The sequence below is a fragment of the Pavona decussata genome, unplaced genomic scaffold, assembly GCF_977016875.1.
Source record: "Pavona decussata unplaced genomic scaffold, jaPavDecu1.1 SCAFFOLD_91, whole genome shotgun sequence".
In the NCBI taxonomy this organism is placed as follows: Eukaryota; Metazoa; Cnidaria; class Anthozoa; order Scleractinia; family Agariciidae; genus Pavona; species Pavona decussata.
Genome location: NW_028145508.1, coordinates 3,410,181 through 3,420,000, shown reverse-complemented (window position 1 = coordinate 3,420,000; position 9,820 = coordinate 3,410,181). Strand labels below are relative to the sequence as shown.

At 38.6% G+C, this 9,820-nt stretch overlaps 1 protein-coding gene across 1 annotated transcript in view; it reads right to left on the bottom strand.

Annotated features, from left to right (window-relative positions):
* LOC146474261 (beta-1,4-N-acetylgalactosaminyltransferase 3-like) overlaps positions 1–9,820 on the bottom strand; it is a 20,887-nt gene extending 11,067 nt beyond the window's left edge. Inside the window, exons 1-10 of the mRNA XM_085117563.1 lie at positions 8,958–9,820; positions 6,324–6,655; positions 5,277–5,372; positions 4,552–4,645; positions 3,936–4,036; positions 3,505–3,581; positions 2,846–2,921; positions 1,850–1,913; positions 1,340–1,425; positions 1–13 (exon numbers count right to left, since the gene is read on the bottom strand). The exon at positions 1–13 is cut by the window's left edge and continues 36 nt beyond it. Coding sequence (XP_084973689.1) covers positions 1–13; positions 1,340–1,425; positions 1,850–1,913; positions 2,846–2,921; positions 3,505–3,581; positions 3,936–4,036; positions 4,552–4,645; positions 5,277–5,372; positions 6,324–6,655; positions 8,958–9,111 — 1,093 coding nt within the window. The 5' untranslated portion in view covers positions 9,112–9,820. The remainder of the gene's footprint in view (positions 14–1,339; positions 1,426–1,849; positions 1,914–2,845; positions 2,922–3,504; positions 3,582–3,935; positions 4,037–4,551; positions 4,646–5,276; positions 5,373–6,323; positions 6,656–8,957) is intronic.

The following is a 9,820-nucleotide window of genomic DNA, read 5'->3' as shown; positions in this document are numbered from 1 at the left end:
CATGAGACATAAACTGAAAATGAACAAATATACCAAGATAATATATTAAGGAAACATTCAAAGAAGTTAACGTTCCAACCAATGTAAATATACTTTTGCCAGCGTTACAACCTCGTTACCAGGCTCTCTCTTCTTTACGTCCCTCTCTCGCTCCCTCATTCTCGTCCCCAGAGCCTCCTGTCCCTCTTAGCCGGCAGGGCCTTCACACGAGGGAAAGGAGGCTCTGGATTTGATTGGCTAGTCTCCTACTGTTTCCTCGTGCCCAGCCTCCGGCGGCTAAGAGGGCCAGGCGGCTCTTGGGACGAGGATGTCGCTCCCTGGGACGTGGAGAGGAGAGAATCTGGGAACGAGGCTGCCATAGCTCTCGTCATCTTTCGAAATTTGCTAACTTTCATGTATCGTGAGTGACCGTCTTTAAGAATAAACGATTTGTTCATGTTTTGCTGTTGTACTGACGCTGTCACGAAGTCTTTTCTTATTTACTTGTTGTTGCTGTAAATAAATAGTTGTTGTTCTTGGTTTTTGTTGTTGTTTTTATTAGTAGTTAAGCTATTTTTTCAGGCAATTATAATTTAAATCCAACTTCTCACACTGTGCATGTGCCGGCAACAAATGATGTTATATCAGCGATGTTACATGTTAATATTGATTTCAAATTGCTACTGTTCAAATCGTTGGACTCACTTGTTAGAATACGTCGTGGGTTTAATTTCGAAAACTATCGGCCCAGATTAGACTTTCTAAAGTTAAAAAATGACATTCACAAAATGGGTTTGTTAACGTTCTAACATTGTTGGACCAACAAACAGTACTCACAAATATTGTACAATAGTTCCAACTCTGACAAACAACATTTGTCATATAACATTGTTACTTTCGTGCGGCTAAATGCCATTTATCAACACGCCAATATTCATCCAGGAAAATTCTTAGCGAAATGCCATATAGCATAGGCTAGGTGTAAAACGTTCTTACATTGTTAAACCAACAGTGTTATAAAATAAATAAATTAGATCGCTTAGCCAGGACTTAATTTTATAAAAGTTTACGTCAGCGGCCTTTCACCCGTTATAAACTGACAAAACTCGAAGTCTGAAATCATACGATTTTTGGCAACACTTAACCTTGCATTTCGCCAATGTACTATCTTGCCTAGAAGAAAAGCCATTTTTTTTGCTAAAGGGTTAGATTTTTTAGGAAAAGTATGGATGCCGGTTGATTTCCAAGAGAAACCAAAAACATCTGTGGCTTTTAACGAACTTTTATTATTATTATTATTATTATTATTATTATTATTATTATTTTTTTTTTTTTTACGTTTGGCCGCCTTTAAGATCACCTCATTGTAAGCGAATGGTAGAGTCGGGTGATCTTTGCAGATGCATATCATCCGAGCTTTGATCTCTTCCTGTCCAGCTGAATAATCTGTCAACAATGGAAAAAAATGCATGAAAATTTAATTCAAACACACTGACGCTTTTAGTACAAAAAGATGGTGCATGGCGGCTGTAATTTTACCACAATACTTTGCGAACCCAACACAGCCAATATTTTTTTCACAGCCATATCTTTTGCGAAATTCGATTCTGTACTAACAAAACTATTTATAATGTAGATTTGAAGTTTGAACAACTTTTTTGTGCCTTTTTTTTAGGGATTTCACATACTACGAATTATGGGTAAATATACCAGTCGCCACCTTTTTTGGTACAGTCGACTGCATGTACGAAGAAGAAGAAGAAGAAGAAGAAGAAGAAGAAGAAGAAGAAGAAGAAGAAGAAGAAGAAGAAGAAGAAGAAGAAGAAGAAGAAGAAAATCTGGATGGGGGAAATAATATGGTTTTACCAACCTATGTATTGAGAAATGTATTGCGACTCAATAATTTCAAGCTTGTCTCTCCCAGGGATTTGCCACTGTGGAAAATGAAGTAAAAAACGCAGAATAAGATAAGTAGTGACATGGATCAGAGAGTAGGGCTATCGGTCCTACCAATCTAACAACAACAACAACAGCAACAATACATTTATTAAGAGAAAATAAGGTACATATTACAATGACCTGCAAATACATTACATACATGTCATTATATACATGTCATTAGTATTTTTTACGACACAAAAGGGAAATAAAAAGAAGAGAAAGTAACTTGAAAAGTGAAGATTGTTGTAGTGAGAAAAGTGTAGAAAAGGGTAATAGGAAACGCTATGCATTAATTAGTTATTTTTTATCTTGTGGTGTTTACGTTTTAGAGTTATTGCATCAATCTCAATGTACAAATCTTCGGTTTTTAAAACTTCTAATAATGTTTCTTTTAATTCTCTCTTGAAGGATATTTTTGATAAAGTTTTTTAATCATTTGGTATATATCTCATTCCAGGTTTTGACGCCAACTAAGTGAATCATGATATTGCCTTTTGTAAAATAAACCCTCTTACAGAGAGTTTCTCAATAGTTTTAGAATACAATTTTGGAACATATAGCGTGATCTTGGCCTGTTTTATCAAACGACTCAGATGCAATGTAATCTACCGCCGAACACTAAACTGCGATGGGAGCAAGTGTGCACGCACTGCCGACCTTTCTGGACTCGAATGTTGACGTCCCCGTGACCTCTTCCCCAAGATCTTCTCGATATTCAAATTGGCGCCGTTTGCCTTCCATCTTGAAAATGGTGCCGTGAGCGAGCTCGCACATGCTATCGTCCTTTTGCCTTCACCAATCTTCGCGGAGAGAATGAAGTGCTACTAAGTCTGCAATGTGTGCGGTTTTCCTTTATTTGTAACTGACCGTTTGTGAAGGAAAGCAGAATACATTTTAATAATAAAAAATTAAATTAAAAATTTACCGCTACTTCCGCGTGATCCTTGTTTTTCTTTTGCTTTTGAAGAACTTCGACGTAGTAAACGTTCGCTGCTTCTAAGCTGAAGAAGGAAGAATTGTTGTAAGCATTTAGCGTTTAAAACGAATGAATGCCGGAAATATTCATAGGTAGTTAGCTTTGAAAATGACGTCGTTTTCCCAAAATGTCTAACTTCTGTTCTGCTATTTTAAAGAAATTTCAATATTCTTCTTCTTCCTCTTCTTCTATTATTATTATTGTCTTCATCATTATCATCATCATCATCATCATCAATATTATTATAAGTAGTATGAACAAAGAACTTTAGAATTTATCACTGTGACGATAATTCATCCTATTATGCTATCATTCTTTACAAACACAGGTGTCAGCTGTAAAATCGACATTACGACTGTTCATGTTTCTCGATACAGTCCTTCTAGTAATCTTGTAATTGCCTCGTCCCCAGTCGCTCGCTCGAAACTGTAGCGCTCTGACACGGGTGCGCAGGGAAAGACGGGAAGGAGCCTCTTTTCTTATTTTTCTCTTTCCCATAAGTCCCCGTTTCGCGCTCGTTCGCAATCATTCACGAACTCCCTTATAAAGAAGGGAGGAGATTGTGGACGGGGCAGATCTTGTAATAAGATCATAAACTAAGTTCTTACCTGATTTTCTCGGAGATTTGCGACTTTTTCGAAACGAACTCAGCGAAACGAGTAGCAGCGGCGTATTGATTACCAGGCTGATTAAAAGGAGAGCAAAATATTAATGCCATTTTATTTCTACGTTTAATTTAATTTTTATCAGGCTTGATAATACTATCGATTTGATTATGAAAATTAGGGGTAGAATCATATTTAAGACAACGTTTCGGTGTCCTCATGACACCATCATCAGGTCAATATTATATTTTGACCTGATGATGGTGTCATGAGGACACCGAAACGTCGTGTTAAATATGATTCTACCCGTAGTTTTCATCATCAAATTTAATTTATAGGGGCAAAAATAAACTTGAACTTGAATTCAATTAGGTTTGAATGGTTTTGGAAAACGTATCGTATTTAGCAATTTCAACGGTTCTAAAACGTCTTACATCTCCGAGATATGCGATCTTCTTGGAATTCTGTGGGTCGTCATCTGTACTAAGCCACAACTCCGAGCCATCTGCGGAACTTATGGCAAATATGTAATCACCTGAAAAATAAACACGCAAAGAAAGAGGAGAAAGGGGCGCGTTTTTTTTTCTGATCTCGTAGTGTTCGAGCCGAGTGGATTTTTAGTGTTCCGACCATAAATGGGAACTTAAGCAACGGCGACGGCGACAACAACGAGAACGGCGCAAAACAATACTGATATTGTTTAATAAGGGAAAACAAACGCTCTGCACGTGTGTTTTAAATTCTGGTACATTTTTTTGCGTCTTCTGCAAAACAAAAACTGACGCGAAATGACCATATCCAAAGTTTTATGGAGAATGTGAGCTCACGACGGTAAATTTTTCATTCCCTGGAAAGCCACGCCTACCAATTTGGTTCCTGGGTAGTTCGCTGTTTTTGTACAAGGTGAATGAGTTGAAATAATCGCGAAGTAGCACAAATAAAATGAAGTTTTATTTTCAAGTGACGTTTCCGTTGCCTTCACTTTTGTGGTTGCTTAAGTTCTCTAGTAGCAAGAATTATCCATTTTTTTTTTGCATTTTAGTCTAATACCTGTAATCGGAGGGTGAACGTAACCGAATAACCGTCTTCCGCTGTTTCTTCTCTCTGTTAAATTTGTTGCAAACCTTCCAAGACGACCGTTCACCTGCCAAGAAATTAAGGACAATAACTTTAAGGAATGCCGGTCTATATATAAGAAGCCCACAGGGTGTAACTTATCCGTAACTCTACAACGAGTAGTCAACTGCTGATGGGATGCAAGTCAAACGCACTTAATTAACTTAAGTATTTTGTTGGAATTCCCTGCAGGTAGTTCAATGGCATATCATTTTTTAGTAGGCAGCGACGACGAAGATGGAAACAATGTAATTTCATTTTTATTTGGGAGTATTATTACAAGCTCCAAGACGTTCTGTATTTCTTTTATTCGTTGTCCAGGGCCCAGTTGTTCAAAGCCCGATTAAGCTAATCCTGGATTAACAACAACTTTAGTTCGAGCTTAATTCACACTAAATAAAGATTTTTTAAAAAGATTTTTGTCCCTCAGTTTTGACGTTGACTATTCTTTGCCACTAGCTTAACATTAGAGTTTAAAAACAATTTTAACGAGCAAGTAGAAACCTAGGTTAACTTTTAATCGTGGATTAACGTTAATCGGCTTTCGAACAACCCGGGCCCAGTACTGTATCCTCAGCGCAATTGCAGTTCTGCCGTGTAATGAGTTAAAAACGTGTTGCACGAATCACAAGAGTATAGGGTACAAAACAGCTACTTACGTGAGGTTTAAATGGGAAAAGAGGTTCTCTTCTGAAATCATCAACTGTATGTCCACACCAGCCATGCCACTCATGCATATTAAGGGAGCCATTCAGCTAAAAAATACAATCACAGGTTACACAGCCATGGCAATTACGGCCTGAATAGAGCAGGGCATTTCTGAGTTGCTTTGAACCTCATTATGAAAATGAGGCTAAGTGTAAAGTTTTTATTATGAAAATTAGTTTTCATTCATATGCAAACAAAACTAATTATCATATGAAAAGCTTTGCACTTAGCTTCGCTTTCATAATGGAGTTCATAAAATGACGTCAAAAAATGTTCAAAAGGTGGAAGTGGAACCACGAGCAGCAGGTGAGTGAGTGTTTCATTGCCAAGTTTTGGACATTTTATGGAGTCATTTTATGGTCTATAACAGTATAGACCATAGAAAACTGCCGTGGATTTGTTTTTTTTTTTTTTTTTTTTACAATAACATGGAAAACGTACGAGCGCCATTCATTTATTTTCCATTGAGAAAGCGCGCGCGTTACATCTGACGTCATTTTTATTGTCTGTTTACAGATAGATTCCAAGTTGCCGTGCGTCTGTTCAGTAATAGATCACAGATAACGTCAAAATCGAGTAAATGTTTTCAAAACTGTGAGCCTTTTCGTAGCGATAACAGCTGTTTTGAAGATTTGTTCCAGTTTAGGCATTTTCAAATCGACAAAAACACTTTCGCCTTGGTTTCTTCTTTTTCTTGTTTGTAAACAGCTCCTGCTAAACTTCTCTCGAGGCCTTCACTTGCTCAATTCGAAATAATCTCGCAAACATTTTCAAAACCGCGCGCCATGTTGGACAAAACAAGGAAAACAATTTTTCCGTGACGTCATCCGTGTGCCTGTACTCTAATAGATCATGGGCAACGACCAATCACTGCGCACGTAGCATTCAGTCATTTGTATTAACTCTTATAGACAATAGCCAATTGGAGTGCGGGAATTTTAACCGTTATTGTAAAACTCTAATTATATGTAAGCGTGTACAAAATGAAGTTTACTCACCATAGGCCTATTTCTGAGCTGCTTGCAGTTGTATTCCGCCGCTGACCCATCGCTGCTTAAACCCTTTTTCGTCAAGAAGGTTGGTGTGATGTTAGCATCTATCGCGTTTAAAGTTTTACTTTCAGTTGAAGCAGTCGTTATTGTAGAACTCAACGCAGCTTTATTCAATGTTTCCGGCTTTACTGTTGTGTTATCTTCAGTCTCGTCTGACGGGCGGTCTCTTTCTGAGGTAATCCTTAAAGTGGCATTTTTTCTCTCGCTCGAGGTTATAAGTTTGAGTCCTTGAGGGAGAGCAATGAGCGGTTTGTTATCAATGTCTTGTGCACCGCTATCTAAGGAAACGAAATGAATAAACGTTAACAGTGGAGATGAAATATACCTTGTGTAGCTAGGGGTTTCGTTAGGGTTTGGTGGTCTGTAGTCTCCCTCGCAGCCGTTTTTAGTGTCATCACGCAACGCTAAAAACGGCTTCGAGGGAGACCAGGTGGCCTGCGGTGAGGGCGAAAACAAGTTGCGAAGCCGCGAAAGAGTGAGGCCTCGTCCCCAATCCTCTCGCGCGTTTTCGTCCGGTCGCGGTTTTGCCGGCTCGTTTTCGCGGCTCCACCGCGAGATATACCAAACCCTATGCAACGAAACCGGCGGCTACGCAGACTAGGTGAAATACGGAAAATTATTTTATGTTCATGCCATGTTGCCGATCTCCAAGTAACTTGCGATCAGGTTTCGTTTTTCCCTTTTTGTTTGGTAAACAATTTCCGAGAGAAACGCGACAGGAAAAATAGCCGGCAGCGAGCGACCAAACAAGGGATCTGGTCATACAAGTTTGTTCGAAGAGAACCCACCTTGTCTCGAAGGCACCAGCCATCTCATGAACATAACCGATAACATTTAAATTTATTGGCTTTACAATTTGAGTTCACACAGAAATATTCAGCTAGCAAGAGTCAGCAGTTACTAGATAAACAAGAAAAGAGACGTTTGAGTCTCATCATTATAATTTTTTACTGCTGGATAGAGGGGTGGCTGTGCACTTGAAAGACACCATCTTTTGAGGTTGAGAAAGACGAGAAGGAGGGGCTGGGGGGGGGGGGAGGGGGAGGCGGGAATGCAGGCAGAGACCACCACCTATTTTGTGGTTTGGTGGGTCCTGTTCGAGTATAGTAGTTTTGTCCACTTTCCTAAGAGGAGATAAGACAGCTCCCAAAAATTCGGCCTGATAGCAGGTTAAACAGTCCACGCCACACGTGCTATTTTGAGATCTCTAGCAACGTGAGATAACAGTTTTCATCCAAAAAACGAGTTAGGGAGTTCAGCATGATCTACGCGTTCCTTGAAAAATGAGGACAAGCGTCATATAAAACTTTTGAAAAAGAAGTGTCATTCTACAAGGTACAATTAACTATTAAACAGTTCTTCATTGGATGCTTTTCGTGTATGCATCGAAGGCGAAATAATTATAATAGAAACCGAAGAGCAGAGCTTCATTTAAAACACAGAATAGACCGCGGCAACGCGAATTCATTGAATTTTAGAACAATTGGTGTGGTCTTTTAAACAACTTGCGTGAATCATTTCTCAATAAAAGAATAAAATAAACCTAAATAATGAACTATATAAATTCAACTTCAGTCACTCCATCTTGAAACCGCCAGATACTTCTATTTCGAAGTTCTCGCCAGTTCTTATCGTGGGAGTCGAAGAAAAAAAAGGAGCACTATAGGAAAGAAACAATATTCAGGAATATTGTTTTTCGTTTACATTAATTTATTTTTCTGAATAGCTTCTTGAGTGTTTTCTGTTTATTTAAGTAGTACTATTACTGGCCCCCAGTTGACGTTCAAAGAGTGGAAAACTTTATCCAGCAGATAAAATGTATTAGTTGGGGTGAATTTTATTCGCCGGATAGCAATTTATCCGCTGGGTAAAGTTATCCACTCTTTGAACAACAGGGACCTAGTATACACTGTATACTGGCTAGCTTTTCGGTTTAACTTACAACACACCATGATACTGCTTTAAGAAAACATTGAATGGGGCAAATAAACATTGATTGATTGACCATCATGTCAGAGGACGTCGCACGGTGGCAACTTGGCGCCCCCGATAACTTTGATTGCCACATCGTAAATTCAAAAGATGTTTTAGCCGGCTCAAAGTGTCAATTTAGTCCCGGTTACCTAATATAAGGGCTGATTCAACCCTTTGCCGTTTTGGCTACAATTTTGGAACTATCTAAATCTAAGATCAGGGTTAACTTAGCCCTCAAAATAGCAGTCAATTTTACTCACCAAAGCGGCCTCAATTTTGGAGTAGAAACAGGTCTTTTGAATTTACATTGTAAAGGTTACCGCAAAGTGAATTTTTATCAATAAATGGATTATGGATTAGTCGTTTTTGGTTGACTCTTGACCGCTATTGCATGCTAGCTAAAATAATCAAGTTCTTTTAGAAAACTGCCCTCATTTTGAATCCGGAAGATTATTAATATTTTAACCCGCGACAAATGAATGTCAATTTAAAAAGGATTTTACTCGTTAGTTGATTAACCAATTATTTGACTGTCGTAATTTCAAACGCACGGTTTCAAAGGCCGACTAAAAATGCCGAACTAGCGAATGAATATTTTTGCCGTACCTGTGGGAAACTTTAGTGTATAGCAGTCTTCGACGAAGGCTTCCTTCACCCAAACTTGGTCGGCCACAAAGATACACAATTGTAGTAAAACTACAATTGCTGTCAGCCATAACAGAGATTTTACTCGGCGCCAAGGGAACAGTGAAATAGTCATTAATTCCGTCTTAAACTTTCCTCAGTCGACGAGATGAAATTTTGGCCGCTTTCACTTGAAGAATTATGATTACTTGGTGTTTTGCTCCATAAAGATTCAAGATGTTGATTTTGAAAATCATTTTGCCGCTGATTTCCATAAAGATCAACAATTCTATCTCATTGCTAAGCAATCGTAAAGAGTTGTAGAAGAATGCCATTGTAGTACCTGCGGTCGGGCTCTATTTTCAGTTTGCTTGGTAAACCATTTCCGAGGGAAACTCGAAACGAAAAACCACAGATAATTGAGGGACTGGTTATGAAACCTTGCTTTGACAACAATGCTGCTGCAATTTATGTTGGAAGGGCTCTGGCCGTGTACAATCCTTGTGTTAACGTTTACCAATCTAAAGATAAATAGATATGTGGAATTTATTGCTTTGTTCTCGTCTTTCCTTTTCACTTTTCCTGTTACCTTATTAGGTTAAAAATCGCTCTCTGGTTGAAATTTTAAAAACGTAAGCTTTCGGCTATCAGTCTATAGCCTTAAACGAATGAAAAAATCTAGCGTGTAAACAGAAATACAGTCGGACCTCTATTATAAAGCGGCCACCTATTAAGCGGCCACCCTCCATTAAGCGGCCACTTTCGAAAGTCCCGAATTATTTTTTTGTCAGTAAAGTGCTGTATTCGATACCTATATTCAATGGCCAACCACTATTAACCGGCCA